Source organism: Protopterus annectens, chromosome 3.part1 (genome assembly GCF_019279795.1).
Source record: "Protopterus annectens isolate FY-2018-M chromosome 3.part1, PAN1.0, whole genome shotgun sequence".
Lineage (NCBI taxonomy): Eukaryota > Metazoa > Chordata > Ceratodontiformes > Protopteridae > Protopterus > Protopterus annectens.
This window is the reverse complement of record NC_056732.1, coordinates 1648643108-1648665229: the sequence shown is the minus strand read 5'-3', so window position 1 is coordinate 1648665229 and position 22122 is coordinate 1648643108. Positions and strand designations below refer to the sequence as shown.

General features: G+C 43.0%; 1 protein-coding gene across 1 annotated transcript in view; it reads right to left on the bottom strand.

Moving 5' to 3' along the window:
* The window catches only part of ANKIB1 (ankyrin repeat and IBR domain containing 1), a 2275843-nt gene that overhangs the window by 930660 nt on the left and 1323061 nt on the right, over nucleotides 1–22122 (bottom strand). The window contains 1 exon segment of the mRNA XM_044067672.1: nucleotides 20222–20339. Within this exon segment, the coding sequence (XP_043923607.1) occupies nucleotides 20222–20339 (118 nt within the window).

Here is a 22122-nt window from a genome sequence, read left to right as displayed (position 1 = left end):
CTCTACAAGCAAATACACCACATAGGTTGTATAGAGTTGAGAAGTACAGAGAAGTCCCAGCAAAGAAAAAAGGGGGATGGTGGGTGAGTAACCTGGACTGCAACAGTGAATACACTCGAACATCTACATTTATGGTAGGTACACAACTGTATTATGTTTATCGTGTTTCACTGTTGCAGCCATTACACTTGGGTTGAATCCCAAAGCTGAGGTTGGGCGGCTAGGTCTAAATTGGATTTGGAGAGGCTACCAGGCCCTGCAGAACTGCAGTGGCAAAGTCTGCTCTGGATTTAGAGTAGAGAGGTAAGAGGTAGTGCTTGGTGAGTGTGCACTGAACTCCAGGTTGCAGCTTCCAAAATGTCTTTGGTTGGTACTTCTCTGAGAAAGGCTGCTGAATTGGCTGCTGCTCTGGTAGAATGTGGCCTAATGCCCTTAGGCACTGATTTGCCGTGTTGTGCATAACAGAAGCGGATACACTGTCCTATCCATTTTGAAGTTGTCTGCTTTGTGATAGGCTTTCCTTGTGATCCTGCAGCATAGGCTACAAACAATTGCTCAGTTTTTCTGAAAGCTTTTGTTTTGTCCAAGTAGAATCGTAGCTGTCTGTGTATATCCAAAGCGTGCAGAAGTCTCTCCCCTTTATTCTGGGGGTTTGGGTAGAAAGTTGGTAAATGAATGGTTTGGTTCAGGGCCACATTGGAAACCACTTTTGGCATGAATGTTGGGTTTGTCCTAAGAGAAACCCTGTCCTGGTGAAAAATGATGAAAGGTTCCACAGCCATTAATGCCTGTAATTCTGAGACTCTTCTTGCTGAAGTTATTGCTAGGAGCAGAGCAGTTTTCCATGATAAGAATTTTATATCAGCTGTGCTGGCTGGTTCAAAAGGAGGCAGCGTGAGCTTTTCTCAAACAAAATTGAGATCCCAAGTTGGTACTGGTGCTCTCCTTGGGGGTCTTATGTTTTTTGCCTCTCTGAGGTACTGTCTTAGTAGAGGATGTGAAAAAATAGGAGATTCCATATTGTAATGACCTGAAATGGCAGAGGCATGGATCTTAATTGATGAGAAAGATAGGCCTTTGTCCAGCATCTCAGTTAGGTATTGTAAAATCTGAGGTATATTTGGAACAAGTGTGGTTCAAGCCCTTGTGCCTGGCTCCAAGCACAGAATCAATACCATTTTTCTGCATAAGATTTCCTAGTGCTGGGCCTCCTGGCTTCTAAAAAGACATCCATAACAGCTTTAAAGAGATGTGCAGTCTTGAGTGGCTACATTATCCGCCATGCTGCCAGATTTAAGGTTCTGAGTTGACTGGCAGAATCTGATTGTTTTGTTGAGTCAGAAGATGAGGAATTTGAGGTAAAGGCCAGGCTAGGCCTTGAGACAAGCTCTTTAGGATTGGATACCAGTGTTGGTGTGGCCAGTCTGGGACAATCAGGATAATTTTTGGCCTCTCTTGTCTGACTTTTAGGAGCACCTTGGTAAGTAGAGGCATTGGAGGGAAGGCATAGACTGTCAGGGTTTTCCAGCTGAATGATAGAGCATCTACTTTCCATGCTTGAGAGTGATAAGTTCTTGTGCAGAATTTCTGTAGTTGGTAATTGTGAGGGGAGGCAAAAAGATCTATGTCTGGGCGTCCCCATTTCCTTGTTATCATGCTGAACACCTGTGGATTTAGTTTCCATCCGTGAGGGTCCATGAGATTTCTGCTTAGTTTGTCTGCCAGTGTATTTTTTGTTCCTGGCAGGAATTGTGCCTGCAGATGTACTTGATATGTCAGTGCTGTGTTCCACAAAGTTGTGGCTTGCCTGCATAGGGGGTAGGAATGTGTGCCCCCTTGCTTGTTTATGTACCACATAACTGTGGTATTGTCCGTCTTTATTAGTAGTTGTCCTGGATGTAGTAGGTCCTTGAAAGCTGTCAGGGCATTCTGTACAGCTAGCATCTCTTTCTGATTGATGTGAAGATGCATTTGTTCCTTGGGCCACGTGCCCTGAACATATTTTCCTGCCATATGTGCCCCCCAGGCGTAATCCGATGTATCCGTTGTTACTGTCTGCCTGGCTGTGGGTAAGGTGAAAGGCTGTCCCTTGTTGTGGTGAAAGGCCTGGGACCACCATCAAAACTCCTGTTGTAGGCTGGGAATTAAAGTTATGACGGTCTCCGGGCTGTGACAATGTTGAGTCCAGACACTTTTTAGATACCATTGTAGTTTCCTCATATGCAGTCTTGCATATGGAATTAGTAGAATGCAGGACGCCATGAAGCCCAGGGCCTGCAGAATTTTTCTTGCAGGGAGCTGGGTCTTTGTTGCCATCATTTGAAAGTAATGAGTCAGTTGCCTTTGTTTGTCTGGCGTGAGATAAGCCATCTGGGCAGTTGTATTTAAGCTTGCACCCAGGAATATTATCTCTTGAGAGGGCACTAGTTTTGATTTCTTTTCATTTACTGTGTACCCTAGGCAAATTAGTAATCTTTTTATAAACGCCAGATGCTTTAGAAGAATGTCCTTGCACTCTGCTTGAATAAGGCAGTCGTCCAAGTAGGGATATATTTGAATTCCTTTTTGTCTGCAAAATGCAATTACTGGTGCCAGGCATTTTGTGAAGACCCTGGGTGCAGTAGATAAGCCAAAGGGCAGTGCAGAGAATTGGTAATGCATTGAGCCTGCTATGAATCTGAGGTATCTTCTGCAAGATTGTCTGATTGGGACATGCAGGTATGCCTCCTTGAGGTCCAAAGTAACTAGCCAAGACTTCTTGCCCAGCATGGGTAGAAGTTGCTGTAGTGTTAACATTTTGAATTTTGGAACATCCAGGAAAGTATTTAGGATTGACAGGTCCAGTATTGGTCTCCAGGCTTTGTCCTTTCTGGGTACTAAGAAAAGTCTTGAGTAAAATCCTTGTCCCTGTTCTTGCTGTGGTACTCTCTGAATAGATCCCATGTCCATGAAAGCAGCAATTTATTTTTGTGCCTCTGCCCATTGGTTTTGTGGCAGGTCCGGCATACCTTTTGATTTTGGAAGCGTGTGAAAGTGGAACCTGTAACCCTGAGAAACAATATTCAGTACCCATTTGTCCTGGGTGATTATGTGCCAATTTTTTTTAGAAAAGTGCTAGCTTTCCCCCTAGGGGTGCTGCCAAAAGGTAAGTGTTTGGCATCTGTAGAGGAAAGTCATTGGGACTGTTTTCTATAAGGTTGTGATTTGTCTTCTCCTCCTTTGGGGGTTGAAGCACCCCATTGTTTGGGTCTGTAGGAGCCTTGGGGCTGAGATCTGCCTCTTGGGCGTCTGTATCTGCCTCCTTGTGGCCTGCCTGACACCGGAAAGGACCAATTTTTTGAAGGCCAGTTTCTGCTAAACCTAGGTGGTTGAACCTGTAAGAAATCCTTTACTGTCTGCATTGATTTTGCATTATCCTCCATTTTCGTTAATACCTCTTCTGCCTTAACACCAAACAAAGTATCATGCTGTAGTGGAGCATCCAATAATTTTACTTTAACATGTTCAGGTAAACTTTGTTCTTTCAACCAATCATGCCTTCGAATAACAGAGCCTGTAACTGCGGCTCTACAAGAAGCCTCTAATGAATCAAAACCACATTGTAAAGTAGGCTTTCCCACTTGTTCAGCTGCATGCAATAAATCCTGCATTTCCTTACTGTCAGGACTTTCTGAGTCTGAAACCATTTTCTGTTTTAACAAGGACATGAGGTACTGTTGATATTTAAGCATGTGAAACTGGCAATTTAAAGCCCTTACAGCTAAAGTAGCAGAAGTGTAAACTTTTTCCCCCATCTATCCAGGGCTCTGGAATCCCTATCAGAGGGGACAGGATTTTTAGCAGTGGAAGCCTTAACCCCTTTAGGAACCTGAGAAATTGTTTCTGGATCTGCAGCAGGGTTTTTGTATAGAAATTTATGAGAGTCTGTAGTACCTGTCTGGCTTGACTGGTGCAGGGGGTAAAGAATCAGGAGACAGACTGGATTCAGAGAAAACATCAACAATATCAAGCACAGGGGGAATAGCCACGGGCCTGTGCAGAGGCAATAAAAGAAAGTCTCTGAGCCTTTTCTTGGATTCTGAATAATCCTGGCTCTCCCAATGGAAATGCTCCCTCATGGTGTGCAGGGTTTCCCCAAAAGAATAATCCTCAGGCGGAGAGGCTGAAGGTATAAACTCTCCTGCATCAGAGTCCTCATAGGGAGGGAGAGAATATCCCTGATCAGAAGAGGAATCAGAGGAAACAGAAACCTGGTCAGAGGAATCATAGTCAGTGTCTTGCCTATGCCTTTTGTCAGGAGGGGGATGGGAACCCCTGATTAAAGTAATTAGGTCTTCGGCCATTTTAAGCATCTGTTTCTTTGGCATGGATGACTGTTCAAGAGAATGCTGTACTTGTTTCCTTGTCTTTAATGGTGTTTTTGACTTTGTCTTGGCTGCTGTAGTGGGCTTAATTGTAAGCTGTGAAGGTCTGAAAACACCCTCAGAAGCTGATGCCTGCTCAGCGGCTCCAGACCCATCTGAGGGAATAGTTTCCATAGGCCCAATACCTTGAGTTTCCACAGGCCTCGGTGTCTCCACGTAGTTGTCGGATACGGCCTGTGGCTCTGAGGTAGCGGGTGTCAGGGGCTGCGAAAGCGCCTCACTGAGAACCGGCGAACCAGCGACTGCCTATAAGAGGCTTTGTCGTCGGTTTTGGACCTCGGATGCCTGTCCTTTTCTTTGTCTTTGCGTTTTTTATAAATTCCGGTTGTCAGTTGTTCCGACGGCATTATGTAATTAAACCTTCGGCCAAAATAATGTAAAGCAAAATCAAACCAACGTTTAATAGTGCATTTGTTGAATCTAGCACAAAACCGACAACTAGTAACGTCGTGGTCAGGGCCTAGGCAAGGAATGCAGTAAGAGTGAAAGTCCTTATGAGGTATTTGCTTCCCACAAGAAATACAATTATTAACTTTTACTGACATCGGTCTGGAGCAAAAAAAAGTTTCCCCAACAGGGTACTTAGCTTTATTGAAGACTTCGGTTATTTTGCTTCGGGCACTGCTCGGCAAGAAAGACTGAAGAAAATGGTGTCGGTTGCATCTTTTATACCCCTGGTGCACTGACGTCAGGGAAAAGGCGACAGCAACCGATGCCGGACCTAGACTTTGGAACTCGGGCTGACTGCGGGTAGCCTGCCAGCAGGATAACTCAAGTGTAATGACTGCAACAGTGAAACACGATGAACATCAGGAAGTTTACAGTTCTCCTCTCTGTAGTGTGATCTCAGTGGGTTCAGGCACCTAGACAGTGAGACATTTCCCTGTGGTATATTTGACTGGGGACACATGGCTGAAGTGACATTCAGCTGCAGAGAAATATGGCTGTTTGCAAATTCCCTGTGGGAAAAGAGAAGCATATGCTGCCATGCCCACAACTTCAGTAACCAAATGCACAAGGGGAAAACAATGTCCATGATCCCCAAGGGAACATGAGACAGCAGGCAATATGGCAGGCATCAGCAGCAGGCTGACCAGAGGGCATGTCAGTGGCAGTAAAACTGCAGTGCACAATGGGCAGTGTCTTTATAATTGGAGTGTGTGCACAACTACCTCCTTCACAGTTCTGGAGAACATTACCTAAAACACATACTAGAGCATAAATGTGACTATAGTATCCTGCAGGATTTCCTCCATGCTATAGCATACTTCTATATGTTGTAGTTACATAAGTATGTACTGTACACTGAGCACAAACAAAACTCATTACTTCTTCTGCCACCATTCATCTGGTTATTAAAGCTGTGAGCATGGGAGGATATGCTTTTCTTTGCCCACAGGGAATTTGCAAACAGCCATATTTCTCTGCAGCTGAATGTCACTTCAGCCATGTGTCCCCAGTCAAATGTACCACAGGGAAATGTCTCACTGCCTAGGTGCCTGAACCCCTCAAAGAAAATATGGAACTCAGAAATTTAAGGATATAAATGGTACGGCAATAAAAAACAATTGTCTTTATTTGCAGATATTTTTGCACTTCATAACTCCAGAAAAGGGCAGTTCTGTGTTGTAGAACATTTTAAGACAGTTTCAGGTCTTTTGGGGATATAAATTTAATGAAGATAAAAACAAGGGCTATAGTGGCAAATTATGTACCCACACATTAAATGAGTCACAAAAAACATATTTATGGGGTCACAATAAAATTAAGTATTTAGGTGTAGGAATTAAAAGTATTATGTTATGCAGAAGTTAGGACTGCCCAGTCCAAGAGGAAGAGATGAGAGTCCTAAGTGAAGGACTGTCTTTAGTAGAGTTTTTAGTTAAGGCAAGAACAGAAGCTTCTGTTAAAAAAGGGGATAATTAATATAGCATACAAAATATTGCATACAAACTAAAGATTCAATCAGAGGAGGTTAGAAAAGATTTGGGAAGAGAGGGACTGGAAAAGAAATTTACAAAGGAACAATAGAAGGACACATGTATGACTCACATGTATGCAACAAAGTTTAAGATTTTTGCTTGGTAGTGTTTGCATAGATACTTTGACACCCAAAGCAGACTTCAAAGAATGTTGGAAGTGTAATATGAAAGACAGAGGTACCTGGGAACATGTTTTTTTTTCCAGAACATAACTGACAGATTTTAAAACTTTGCTGTAGAGTACTCTGTAAGAAATATCGGGGATCAAATGGCTGTAACTAAGGAAGTGATTCTTTTGAGCTGGCTCACAGGATAAGACATGCTTAGACTTAGTAAGGCCTTAAGTTTAGGGCTGTTTTCTAAAAAAGCAATTACTAAAGAATGGATATCAAAATCTAAACCAGCTGCAACTGAGTTAAAAGGGATGGAAGAGTTGGAAGTAGAATCTTTAGAAAAGGGAAGAAGGAAAACACAAGCTCTGCTTAACTAACAAGATTTTGCTCCAGTTACAGAAAGCAGCAAATAGTCACTTGTATCCCAAAACTACGGTAGCCAACTATTGCTTTGCAATACCATCCTATCTAAATTTTTCCACCTTTGGGTAAAATGCTAGAAAAATATTTAAAACCAAATTACTGTTTATTTATATCAATACCATATTCTATGCAGGAAGCAACATAGATTCTGCTCTAGATGCAGCACAATAACAGATCTCTACTCCCTCACTGATGACATCTTGTCCAATATGGCCTAAGGCATATTGACCTCAAAAAAAGTTATTTGATCTGACTGACCATAAGTTACTATTTGACAAAGCAACTGAAACAGACATTAGAGATTATGCAAAATATTAGTTTGCAGATTTCCTTTTCAATCGATCCTTGTAGGCACTACCATATCTGAAACAGCTCCTCCTATGAATTCCATATTTATCAACAAATTCCCATTTGGTAATCCTCAGATACCACTATTACTTTATACAGATGACATGGTCAACTACAAGTCAAACAAATTCCACTTGATTATTCAAATTCCACTCCAAGATGACCTCTAACCCTCAGTCAACAGTTAATAGCCCCAAAACATATACTCAGTCCCACGAAAACAAAAGCAATGCTATTTGGAACCAACCAAAAACAGCCAAAGCATCCAGCTTACTTTATATTAAAAATATTAATAATACCACCACCATAGAAACAACCACATTCTTCAGATACATTGGTATTTGGCTAGACCACTTTCAACTTTCAGCTACACATTCAAAACACACTTAGAAAGATCAACACACTACTGTTTTTGGTAAATAAGCTATCACTTCTTCTGACCAAGCTAGCCAAGGCCTTCACAGGGAAAGGAGTACTCTTAGTTCAACTCGAATATGGACGACAATCCAATCCGAGACGCGATGTACAGGACACCCATTCTCTAAACATATATGTAATGTATAATGAATGATATGTTACTACAGTTTTTCTGCTCTAATAATGTGCTTGTGCCTATGTCTTAAGTGATAACTTAATTAAGGTGTTTAAAAATGTTAATGGCCAAAAGTATGATGTCTGTGTCTGTTACTACAGTTTTTCTGCTCTATTAATGTGTGTGTGCCTATGTCTTAAGTGATAACTTAATTAAGGTGTTTAAAAATGTTATTGACTCAGTGCCAGACATGCATCACCTCTGTACAAACACTCCATGCAAACATGATGCAAATGCGTGCACAGATGCGTTTTCAGGTACCACACAAAATATTGTTTGTCAAACTAAATCATTAGAGGCCCTGAATTCACCTTCTCTTTCAGGGTCTTCATAACAAGAATGAATGAGCACAGCCTCACCTGTTTACATGGAGGTGGAATCACTTCCTCAAACCATGAAGGAGTTGAGGAGAACTCTCTACACTGCTAGCAAAACATCAGGAACTGCAAGAGGTGTTGCTGTAAGAAAAACATCTTTTTGACCTGAATTACCAGCACTATGGCATCCAGTGACAGGCTCTGACATCAGAAGCAGATTCAAGGGCATATAGTGACTTAGGAACCACTAGCAACTTGTAGCTCACACCACCACTCACATCTTCACCTGTGCAAAAGACACCATGAAGTCAATAGTTCCGATCAAGCCCAGAAAGGTTTAGGATTGAATCCTCTATGCATTCTTATTCAGACTACTAAAATCTTGACTACCTGGGACAATTCCATGGGCAGGAACAACCAAAGATGGGAAGTATTTAGATCCATACTGATGAAGGCAATCCTTTAAGAAAGTCTCAAAGAGGACTTATCAAAATTTATAGTCACCTCCACAGACTGCAACCACTCCAAAGACATGGGGTACCTCAATGGGCCATCAGGAGACAGAACACATGAACATACAGTGGCAGCAACCAGAACTAAGAATGGTCCCACCCACAGAAAGAAAAGCAACCTGCTGTGTGGAAACAAGGCACTGATATGTGAGAACATCCAGTAACAAAATACAGACACCCTGTTACAGCAAAGGTATGACTTCCTGGAAAGTCACCATCCATAAAGTACAGTTTTGTACCTACCATAAATGTAGATGTTCGAGTGCTAATACAGCTGCAGTCATTACAGATGGGTTCTCCTGCCGTCAGGTGGGTCCTCGGTCGGCCGAATTCCAAAGTCTAGGTCCGGCGTCAGTTGTCGTCGCTTCTTCTCTGATGTCAGTGCGACAGGGGTATAAAAGAACCAGCCGACGCCATTTTCTTCAGTTTTTCTTGCCCCAGATGTCAGGTGCCCTCAGAAGGAAGGCAAAACATAAATTTATGTAGTAAAGCAAATGCAATATAATCAAAAAACAGTAGTTGCAAGCAAATACACCATAAAAGCATACCCCAATGAGGTTGTATGAGGAGGTGTTAGCCATAAGGCCTGTCCCAAGAGGGGAAGGAGGGAGGGAAACCTGGACTGCAGCTGTATTAGCACTCGAACATCTACATTTATGGTAGGTACAAAACTGTACTATGTTCATCGTGTATACAGCTGCAGTCATAACAGATGGGTAGAATCCCAAAGTTAATAAAGGGGTGGTAGGCACTAAGTGGAACTGGGTGGAGCCAGGATGCCCGCTATAGTTTTGGAGTATAATGGTAGGTGATAGTGCTTGGAGAAAGTATGTACAGAACTCCAAGTGGCTGCTTCCAAAATATCTTTGGTAGGTACCCCCCTGAGGAAGGCAGCAGAGGTAGCTGTGGCCCTTGTGGAGTGAGATCTGATGCCTGTAGGTACAGTTTTACCATGAAAAGAGTAACAAAAGCGTATGCAGTGGGCTATCCATTTTGAGATTGTCTGTTTGGAAATAGGCTTCCCTTGAGCACCTGTAGCATAGGACACAAAGAGTTGCTCTGATTTTCTGAAAGGCTTTGTTCTGTCCAAATAATAACGGAGCTGTCTGTGAATGTCCAAGGAATGTAGTAGCCTCTCCCTTTGTTTTGTGGATTAGGGTAAAACGTAGGTAAGTGGATAGCCTGATTCAAGGCTACCCTGGACACTACCTTTGGCATAAATGAAGGACTGGTTCGTAAGGAAACTCTGTCCTGATGGAAAATGATGAAAGGCTGCACAGCCATGAGGGCTTGTAGTTCCGAAACCCTGCGTGCTGAGGTGATAGCTAGAAGGAAGGCTGTTTTCCATGACAAATATTGCAGATCTGTTGAAGCAGCTGGCTCAAAAGGAGGCAGGGTTAGATTTTCTAGAATGAAATTGAGGTCCCAAGCAGGTACTGGTTGCTTCCTTGGGGGTTTTATATTCTTAGCCCCTCTGAGGAACTGTCTTAAGAGAGGGTGAGAGAATAAAGGTGGATCAGTGTTGTACTCTGCAGAAATGGCTGAGGCATGAATTTTGATGGAGGAGAATGAAAGTCCACTGCTTAGCAGCTCGGCTAGGTACTGTAGTATTTGAGGTAAATTCAGTATTCCTGGATTCTGACCCTTTTTCTGATTCCAGACACAAAACCGTTTCCATTTTGCAGAGTAGGCTTTTCTAGTAGAAGGCCTTCTGGCCTCCAAAATGACATCCTGCACCTCCTTGGAGTGTAGGGTCTGCTGTGAATTTAAGGAATTCTCCCGGCGGCTAGTGTTTTCAGCTGACTGTGAAGAGTTTTGAAGTTGTGCTGAGTCAGTAGAAGAGGCATTAGAGGCAGGATCCATGGTGGGGAACGCGTCAGGCTCCTCAGGAGTGGGTACCAGTGTTGTCTTGGCCAGTCTGGAGCAATGAGAATCATCTTTGGTCTGTCTGCTCTGGCTTTTAATAGAACTTTGGCCAGCAGTGGAAGAGGTGGAAAGGCATAAACCGTCATTGTTGTCCAACTGAAAGAGAGTGCGTCCACTTTCCAGGCCTGTGGATGAAAGGTCCTTGAGCAGAATTTTGTCAACTGGTAATTTCTGTGGGTGGCAAAGAGATCTATGTCTGGCCTTCCCCATGCTTGAATTATCATTGTAAAAACTTGAGGATGCAACTTCCATTTGTGTGGATCTGTCATATTTCTTCTCAGGTTGTCTGCCAGTGTGTTTTCCTTCCCTGGCAGGAATTGTGCTTGAAGTTGGATTTGCAATTCCAGAGCCGTGTTCCAAAGGGACATGGCTAGTCTGCACACGGGATATGAATGAGTTCCTCCCTGTTTGTTTATGTACCACATCACTGTGGTGTTGTCTGTTCTTATCAATAGCTGGCCTGGATGCAGTAGGTCTTTGACAGCCATAACAGCATTTATTACTGCTAGCATTTCCTTTTGATTGATGTGTAGGTGCTTTTCTTTTTGTGACCATTTGCCCTGAATGCACCGATCTGTCATGTGCACCCCCCAGGCGTAGTCCGAGGCATCTGTTGTGATGACTTGATTTGCTTGAGGCTTGCAGAATGGGAGACCTATGTTTCTTTGGCATGCTTGAGCCCACCACAGAAATTCCTTTTGAAGACATGGAATCAGTGGTATGATTGTTTCCAAACTGTGGCTGTGTTGAGACCATAAGTTTTTTAGGTACCATTGAAGTTTCCTCATATGCAGCTTTGCACATGGGATTAGCAGAATGCAAGATGCCATGAATCCCAGAGCCTGCAGGATTTTCCTTGCAGTCAGCCTGGTGAAGGTTGCCAGTTTTGTGAAGTATTGAGTTAATTGCCCTTGTTTCTCTGGCGTGAGGTAGGCCATCTGGGTGTTTGTATCCAAGCTGGCACCCAGGAAAATTATTGTTTGAGAGGGTATTAGTCTTGACTTCTTTTTGTTGACTGTGTATCCCAGAGAATTCAACAACATTATTACAAACGCCAGGTGTTTCAGAAGAGTGTGTTTGCTGTCCACTTGGATCAGGCAGTCGTCCAGATATGGGTATATTTGTATCCCTTGAAGTCTGCAGAAGGCAATTACTGATGCCAGGCATTTCGTGAACACTCTGGGCACAGTAGATAAGCCAAAGGGCAATGCAGAGAATTGATAATGGGATGAACCTGCAAGAAATCTGAGGTATCTTCTGCAATCTTGTCTGATTGGGACAATAACACCAGCCAAGACTCCTTGCCCAGCATGGGAAGAAGCTGCTGTAATGTGAGCATCTTGAACTTTGGTACGAGTAAATATGTGTTTAGGATGGATAGGTCCAAAATAGGTCTCCAATCTTTGCCCTTCCTTGGTACCAGGAATAGTCTGGAATAAAAACCTTGACCCTGTTCTTGTGCAGGTACTTCTTGAATAGCTTTCATGTCCATGAGATCTGAAATTTGTTTTTGTGCCTCTGCCCTTTGATTGTGTGGCAGGTTTGGCATGCCTCTCATTTTGGAAGGGTGTGAAAGTGGAATCTGTAGCCTCTGTCTATAATGTCCAGGATCCATTTGTCTTTTGTGACAATATGCCAATTTTTCGAAAATAATGCCAGTTTTCCGCCTAAAGGTGCTGCCATTTGAGCCTTGCTTGGCATGCAAAGGGGAAAGTCATTGGGTCTGCTTTCTGAATGGCTGTGAACTATCCTCACCCCCTCTTGGTGTAGGTGTTTGCCATTGTCTGCCTCTAAATGATCCTTGAGATTGCCCTCTACCTCTCGGGAACCTGTATCTACCTCTTTGAGGTCTGTCTGTGGCTGGAAAGGACCAATTTTTTGAAGGCCAATTTCTACTGAAACGTGGCGGTTGTACCTGTAGGAAATCTTTCACTGTTTTCATTGATTTTGCCTTTTCCTCCATTTTCTTTAATACCTCCTCAGCTTTAACACCAAACAATACATCTTTTTGAAGAGGTGCAGCTAGTAATTTAGCTTTGACATGATCTAGTAAGGTTTGCTCTTTGAGCCAAGCATGTCTACGTATGACTGATCCTGTAACAGCAGCTCTACAAGAGGCCTCTAAAGCATCAAAACCACATTGCAAGGTATGTTTACCCACTTGCTCTGCACTATGCAACAAATCCTGCAACTCCTTCAAGTCTGGTTGTTCAGGTTGTGACATTTTGCTTTTCAACTGAGATAACAAAAACTGTTGATACTTTAACATATGGAACTGACAGTTTAATGCCCTCATGGTTAAAGTGGCCGAGGTGTACACCTTTTTCCCCCACCTTTCTAAAGCTCTGGAATCTCTCTCTGAAGGTAATGGATTTTTGGCAGTGGAGGCCTTAATTCCCTTGGGACCCTGTGAAATAGTTTCTGGGTCAGCCACATTGATTTTGTATAGGAATTGGTGTGAATCAGGAACCAGGTAATACCTGTCAGGCTTGACTGGAGCTGGAGGTAAAGAATCTGGGTTAAGGCTGGCCTCTGAATACACATCATCTAATATGTCTAAGACAGGAGGTATAGCCAGAGGACTGTGCTGAGGGAGCAAGAGGAAATCCCTGAGCCTTTTCTTGGAGTCTGAGTACTCTTGGCCTTCCCTGTGGAAGTGTTCCCTCAAGGTATGCAAGGTTTCCCCAAAAGAGTAATCCTCAGGGGGGGGGGGCAGAGGGAATGGACTCCTCTGCATCAGAATCTTCGAAAGGGGAGTAAGAATGCTTTGAAGTAATGGAGGCCTGGTCCGAGGAAAGGTATTCTTCCTCCACTCTGGGTCTTTTGTTCGGGAGGGGTTGAGAACCCCTGATAAGAGTAATCAAATCTTCAGCCATTTTGAGCATCTGCTTTTTAGGCATGGGGCCTTGAGAGGGGCCCTGTGGAGCTTGTCTTTTAGAATGCATGGCTGCTTTAGATTTAGTGTAAGCCTTAATGGAAAAAGAAGAAGAAGGCCTGAAGACACCTTGAGAGGTGGCAGGCCTGTCTGAACTCTGAGTATCCCCGCCAAGAGTGACTTTGGTATCTGTAGTCGGGGTGTGGGCCGAAGAGCCTGCGACCTCGGGCACAGAAGACACCGCTAATGAAGTGTCATCGGTAGTCAGGGGCTGCGTAGGTGCCTCGCTGAGAACCGGAGCACATGTAGTTGGCTTTAGCGTAGTGTCAGTAGAAGTCGCGGACCTCGTATGTCGGTCCTTATGTTTACGTCGTTTACTCAAAATTGGAGTCTGAGTATCCGACGACATGTTGTAGTTAAACTTTTTGCCAAAATAGTGTTGGGCGAACTCCGCCCGACGCTTAATAGTGCGTCTGTTGAATGTAGCACAAAAACGACAGGCCGAGACGTCGTGGTCTGGGCCTAAGCAAGGTATACAGAGGGAATGGAAATCCTTATGCGGTATTTGCTTCCCACATGAAATGCAATTATTAACTTTGTCTGACATCGGTCTGAGGCAAGAAAAGTTTCCCCAACGGGGTACTTAGCTTTCTAGAAGTCTTCGGTTGAAAAATATTCGTAATCTCAGGAGCTGGCCGACCGGCACTTGCGAACTGCTTCTGCTTCGGGCACCGCGCGGCAAGAAAGACTGAAGAAAATGGCGTCGGCTGGTTCTTTTATACCCCTGTCGCACTGACATCAGGGAAGAAGCAACGACAACCGACGCCGGACCTAGACTTTGGAATTCGGCCGACCGAGGACCTGCCTGACGGCAGGAGAACCCATCTGTTATGACTGCAGCTGTATGCACGATGAACATCCTGTAGTATCAGATGTTCTTGTTTAACTTGCTAAAATCTATCCAGAACCTGATCTGTCAGGTGTGCTCATTAAAACGTCTGCGGTCCAGAATGGGAGAGAAGCTTAGTTTCCTTTCATTTTATTCTTGTTAAACAAAATAAAGCACTAATCAAAGTTTACATTTTTCAGGTTCTGCCTGACGGTACCATGTGCAAGTAAAAACACAATTACAGCAAGATAAAAAGCAATTACACAGAGTTTCCAAGCACTGCTAAATAAGTGATATGGTAGAAAACACACGTTATTTAGCTATAGTAACTGATTACAAAATATATATAATAGCAGAAAAAGGATGTATGCATACAGAGGAAACTGAGACATTTCCAGATGGTGGATGTATGAAAGCAGATAGTTAGACAAAGGGAAGGTATGTATGGAGAGAAGCAGGACAAGATTAAAAATGAGAGAAATATGACGGCTGGAAAAGAAACCTTGGTCTCACTCTGAAGGAGGTATGACCTCTACAGTCACTTGAGGAGCAGAGGCTGGGCCTGTCCATTGAGATCTACAGAGATGGCTTGGTCATTAAGCACTCCCACCAGAAACTCCCAGACAAATGTCATGTCTAAAGCTGCTGCTGTCACCTTCCTGCACAGCTTAGCCAGCAAAATGGGGGAAATTCAAACTGTCTGACATCCACTGCTTGATCTGTGAGGGGATTCTTCTTTGGGGATGGCGAGACACGAGGAAGATGGAGTCCTTACCCACCTCTGTTGTTCCTTATATTCTGTAATCATCTCCCACTTCAGTCAAGTCCAGTTGGTCTTCTCTAAAACCAAAAATGCTGCATTCATGGAGTCTGACATCATATCAGGCTATCTCCTTATCAATATCAAATGCAGCCTATCAGAACCTCTCCTTTACCTTTTTAATCCCAAAACGTTTCTAAGATATTCCCAAGATGGCTGGAAAATTGTCACAGTGATCCACTGCATACAAATTGTGCTAAGCTGGATACCCCCCCCCCCCCTTCCAGCTCTAATGATCACTACTGACCCAGGCAGTGCCAGATTCCGCTGCATACAGGAGACTGCAAGCATTATTAGGGCTGGCACTTTGAGCCCCAATCTGGTGGCATCTCTGTCAAGACTGCACAAAGCAAGAAGTTAGTTCTCGTAAAGCTATCTATATGATGTCCTTCCATCAGTCATTTCCTCGCCCCTAGCACCAATCACCATTAGCAGTACAGGCAACAATACATAAACCTCTACTGTACAGTGAGGGCCCCCCAGAACAGAGACATGGGATGCAGTAATAAAAGAATAGGAAACAATCAACCTTAAAGATTAAGAATGGAAGGGACTAACTGTTGACAAAGGACAAAGAGGGGGAAGACTTAAAAAAAAAAAAACAAAACTACAAAACAAAGTGCTAACATTTGCCTAGTTGTTTGCCAAATCATCCTTACCACCTTTCCCTTCTTACTTTAAGGACCACTACTGACTTATCGTGCAAAAAAGTCAAATTTCGCACTATTATGGTTCTAGTTACCCTTCTTCTTGGGACTGTTACTGTAATAAATATTTTACACAAGTCATCTACTTTTCATTTTCACAGTCATTATATTTTACAAAACAGTACATCATACCAGTCCATCATACATTTATTATGCACGTTTGATTTTGTTATATACTGTTTATTTCTTGAGTAGTGGCACTAGGTTGTGGTAGAAAAGGCCCAACTGGTGCATTTCAGTATCTAACTCAATAAAAAAAAATACAACTGTGATTTATTCCCTTTTAAAATCACAAATGCATAGTAAAAACTAACTTCCTGATGTATGGATCACTGAATCAAAGTACCCTTACTCTCAGGAAATCTGCCTTTGGTATAGTGCAGTGGTCTCAAACTCTGGTTCAGTGGGCTATATGCAACTCATCGGTACTTGCAATGACAAATTATTGTCTCTCTGGTTCAGATTGTCTTTAGCTGCTGCTCTCTCTCACTGTCTTGGTTGAGAGCAAATAACAGACCAATAGCAGAGCTTACATTCTAAATGCATCTGCTACTGGTCTGTTTTTCAGCTTTAGGAAGTAGCAGAGTGAATGTGTCTGCCACACAGCTGTACCCAGTACTGTGCAGTGTTACAAATACCAAGTAATTTCCACATGTCTATACAAGATGCAAATTACCTAAGTTCATAGGTTGGTACTGAGCTATCTGCCTGAAGGCATATATTAGCCCAGCCACGTTGTGCAGTATTCACCGCCCCTTTAGTAGTTCCCTAGACCCTTGTACTAGCAGCTAGTACCCTTGGCCCCTATCTAGTAGTGCTGTTGGTGTGATCCCTGGTGTGAACTTTCTGTTACCCATCCACTCATCAAGGTTCCTCTTGAAGAGTGATAGTGAGGGGCTCTGTCTTATGTAGATCGGGACCCTGTTCCATAGTAAGGAAGTCTCTGCGAAGGGAATCTATCCCTCCAGCATGTTCTATTCATTGTTGTGTTGAGGTTTATATCCCTAGAGCGTGTAGCTCGAGTAGATTTGGTTTTGCTAAGATGGAGCATGTTCAACAATTCTGGGTTGGACATGGCTCTGTACGTTAGACAGAGATTGCCTCTGAGAAAGCGGTATGCAACAGAGAACAGTCTTAGCTTTTGCAATCGTGCTGCATAGGGCAACTGTTTGAGGCCTGTAATTCCCCTGGTTAGGTACCTCTGTGGTCTCTCCAGCTGCTGGAGATGTCTAGCCAGGTACATTCCAATTGGTGCATTGTACTCAATAATGGGTCTGATGAGGAAAGAGTAGAGGGGCACCATTAAATCCTTAGATCTTGATGCAAACCCTTTCATGATCAGATGGGTCACATAGAAGGATTTTCTAACCACTTTGGCAACATGGCCATCAAACAAAAGCTGGCTATCTACTTGGGTCCCTAGATCCCTTATTTCTTCTTCAGATTTCAGGGGATTACCTCCTATGTTGTAGTTTGCGGGTACTCTGTTTTTTCCAAAGGGGATTACTACGCATTTATTTGCATTTAGCTTGAGACCATGGCTTTGACACCATGCATCAGTCTCATTTAGGCCTTTCTGGAGGATCTCCATGTCGGCCGGAGACTCTATTATAGCACCCAGTTTGCAGTTGTCTGCAAACTTAGTCAGCCACAGCCCTTCCGTGCTTGCCTGTACTTCTGAGAAGTATATGCCAAACAGGAGGGGCCCTAGGACAGAGCCCTGAGGTACACCACTCGTTACTGGTCTGGATTAGGACATAGATCCCGCTACTCTTACTTTATGGGATCTGTCTGAGAGCCAGTTTGTGATCCATCTTGTGACGTAAGGGTTTATGCCCAGGTTGGTGAGCTTATCAATAATACCCAAATGGGGAATGGTGTCAAAAGCTTTAGCAAGGTCAAGGTAAGCTGTGTGTACCTCCTTTCCCTTATCTATAGCCTGAGTAACTGTCTCAAAGAAATCCACCAGGTTCAGGAGGCATGATCTGCCCTTGATGAAGCCGAACTGTGTGGGGTCCAGCGACTGGAGGTTCCCAATCTCTCCATTTATGAGTTCCATAATGATTCGCTCCATAGCCTTACAGATCAGACTGGTCAGGCTTATTGGTCGGTAGTTCCCAGGGTCAGTTGTGGCCCCACCCTTGTGTAGTGGGACCACCGTTGCCGTGCACCATTCTCTGGGCACATATCCTGTGGAGAGGCTGAGAATGAACAGGGTATTAAGATGCGGGGTTAATTCCTTTTGGAGCTCGTGTATGACACAGCCTGGGACACCATCTGGTCCCATGGAGGCAGTGTTTTAGCTTTAGATAGAGCCTTGTTAACCAACGTATCAGTAATAATTGGACTTACACAATCCCCTGGAATGGTAATAGGCCCTGTAGGTGGTGAGTGGGGGGAGAAATTTGCACTGAACCTGTCAGCCAAGATGTTGGCAATGTCAGAAGGGTCACTGTATTTTGTTCCATTTTGTACTAGCTCAGAACAGACCTGAGCATTGCCATTTAGGTTTTTGATGTAGCCATAGAAGGCCTTATGGTTATCCTTGGCAACTTTCTTTTCAAAATTAGCTTTAGTTGACTTGATGAGGGCCCTCAGTTTCTTACTAATGCTGATCAGGGATGATTTTTCTACTTGAGATTTGGCCTTTTTTTGTATAAGTCTCCTCCTTTTATTGTAAAGTTTGCTTATGGCCGGGGTCCACCAGACTGGTTTCTTCTTGCTTGAGGAAGGAGTCTTGGTTTTATTTGGGATAGCACGGTCCATGCAATACTGAAGATGCATATAGAGTGCCATGGTGTAGGATTCCACATCCTGGATATCATTATCCTTCTGCAAGGGAATAGTGAAGCTTTCCACTTCGGATGCAAGTACTTTGAAGTTTGCTTTGGAAGGGTTTTTGACTATGTTTTTTTTTTGACTGGGGGAGGTGGAGGGGTGAGGATGTCCAGGGTTATCAGTTTGTGGTCAGATCTGACCAAGGAGGGAGTGATAATGGGTGTGGTACAGTGGGTGCCCATATTTGTGATGATTAAATCCAATATGTTGTCCCCTCTAGTGGGGGAACATACTAGTTGTTCAAGGGTATTTGAATTTATAAATTCTATGAATTGCTGAGCATAGGAGTTGAAACATTGGTAGTTCGCCCAGTCTATACCAGGGTAGTTGAAATCACCCAAGATTATGGTGTTGGGTAGGACCTTTATATTTTCCAATGTCTCAAGGAATGCAGAGTGAGCATCTTGGGACATGGTGGGCGATCTATAACTGGCTACGACTTGAAATGTGGTTTTGCCTGCTGATAGTTGCGCATGGATGTTCTCTGGGGCATCATGCTGCGCTACTAACCTGGAGATATGGGTATCCTTAATGAATATGGATACACCTCTGCCCTTTGTACTGCGATCCGGTAACTGAGGCCGGAAGGTATGATATGAATTGTAACCTGGCAGTGCTGGGGTGCTCTCTTGAGCCTTGAACCAGGTTTCTGTCAGAACATGAATTGTTTCATAGACCAAGAGATTTTTACCTTCCTACATGAGGTTTGAAACGCCTGTTATATGCAACATCCAGGAAGTACAAGGTAATCAGTGCTGCTGCTTTTGCTGTGTGTGAGCATGTGTGTAAGTCTGAATATATGAATAACTGAATGTGAATGAATGCTTTGTATATGTGTGTGAATGTCAATCTTGAGCCATTTCAGTTTAAAACTATTGATCTAGTGGCTGGTGTGTGACTACTTGCCAAGGCTACCCTTGTATATACAACATTCTTCTCTCCGACATTAGTGAAAATCATACAACTTGTGTTATTTAAACCCAAACTACACATCCAGTCTTATAATCATGACATACAGTTACTGCTGAGATTCTGAATGACTATTCTCTCTTCCATGAGCATTCCAAAAAGGCTGCGTTCCCTTCTTTTGTGTATTTTATCTTTGTATTCACATTACCTCCTCACTACACTGATTTCCCATACACTTGTACTTAAATGCCTCCTAATCACAGGAATAGGTTATTAAATGTAACTACATTAAAACCATTCTGATTTTTACTATTTTGCTGAATTACACTGCTTTATGATTGCCTTCTCTCTGATAATCTACCATGATGTGAAGTGCTCTGTGTTTAAATCCAATTTTTAATTGCTGCTGCAAATATGAATGCAAACATTTCCTTCATGTAACATCAGTTTATGAGTGTCACTGGCCAGGACTGTGGCTGAAAAGCGTCTCTGGATCCATCCACTTACTTGGTTACTAAATAAATAAGCTGGGGTTTTATGCATTACCATTTGCTCGAAGTAGGGCTTCTGCAGTGAAAAGTGGTGCCTGTAGCATATCTGCTGTCTCCACAATCAGCATATCCTTCAGTCTTCGCAGATCCTGGGGTCGCAAGCCCTCATATGGCTGTAGAACAAATGAGGAAAAATGTCGGAAATGAGTTAATGTATGTATGTTCGCACTACAGAACAATTTCCTAACAATAACACACACCACAAATCATGAAATTCAAAGTGGAGTCTCAGTCTCTTAGCTGCATAGATGAACACAGACTCATGACAAACTATGATTTTAGTTACTCACCAGTTCTGTAGAGATCCTTCACTGAAATACTGACATGACATTTATATTGTAAACAACAGTGCCATCATATGTGTGTGTGTGTGTGTGTGTATACATATATATATATATATATATATATATATATATATACACACACACACACACATATATATATATATATATATATATATATATATATATATATATATATATATATATAACAAACTTCTAACAGAGATGCTGCTGACACATCTTCCCAATGTCAGTCCTTGTTTTGAGGACAGTAAAAGGCATGCTAAAGAAACCTGCTCAGGTATCATGTGTTCCAAGAATGAACATAATTAACTGATCACTGCTATGACATGAATGCAAGCAATACTGCCACAGTAACAAAAGCAGCTGTCTGAAACAGATCTGCCACTGTATAAGACAGAGTTTGAAATAAGGAAACAAAGCATAGACTAAAACACTGGCTCATCCAAACTACCAATAATCCCAAACAATTCACACCCTAACCAGGTGAACAAGGCCTAACCCACTGTATCTAAAAGAAACACTGTCATCCAGCAAATAAGGGAAGTTGGCTTGCTCCTTTTTTAGCTCTTACCTTGGGGACCCGTTTGACATACCCTTCCTATCAGTTCAGCAAAACATCAGTTCTGCGAATGGCATTTTCAGTGCACCCACATCGAACGTGCCATTTGTTGAACTGTTCATAAAGAGATCACAGTACAGGGAGTCTCGATAAATTTGCCCTTTTCCCACTGTAGTGCGATCTCAGCGTTGGTATATATAATTAACAGAGGGTGTGGGAGGGGCAGCCCTCCACATGAGGGGAATTCAATGAAATGCTGTTCGTTGAAGTGACAGTTCGATGTAGTGATACAGACTCATGTCAAACACCTATATCACTAACTTCTATCACTGGTGGATAGAGCTGTGCAAATGATGATAATGAGACCTGAACTGGGGAGTTATTATATCCTATGTCTTTCTAACTCTCTACCTTTTTCCATCCCAACTGCTTGATATTCGACAACATCAAGGTGACAGCAAATACATGCACTGATATTCCCAAAGCCCAGTAGCATATGGAAGAATGGGAGATTAAATCCATTGCCCTTCCAAAAAAAATCAACCAGAAAAGTACAGTTGTGTACCTATCATAAATGTAGATGTTTGAGTGTATTCACTGTTGCAGTCATTACACTTGGGTTATCCTGCTGGCAGGCTACCCGCAGTCGGCACGAGTTCCAAAGTCTAGGTCCGGTGTTGGTTGCTGTCGCTTCTTCCCTGACGTCAGTGCACCAGGGGTATAAAAGATGCAACCTACGCCATTTTCTTCAGTTTTTTTTGCCCCAGATGTCAGCTGCCCCCAAAAAGGAAAGGCTGGAAAAAATTATGTCAAAAAATATGCATGTATCAAAATAACATTTCCTTCATCTACAAGCAAATACATCACATAGGTTGTAGAGAGTTGAGAAGTACAGAAAGTCCCCAGCAATGAAAAAGGGGGATAGTGGGTGGGTAACCTGGACTGCAACAGTGAACCAACAGAAACCACACTCCGGTCAAAGATACAAAACAGAAAGTGGTTCACGTAGCTTGGACAGCGATACAACCAGCC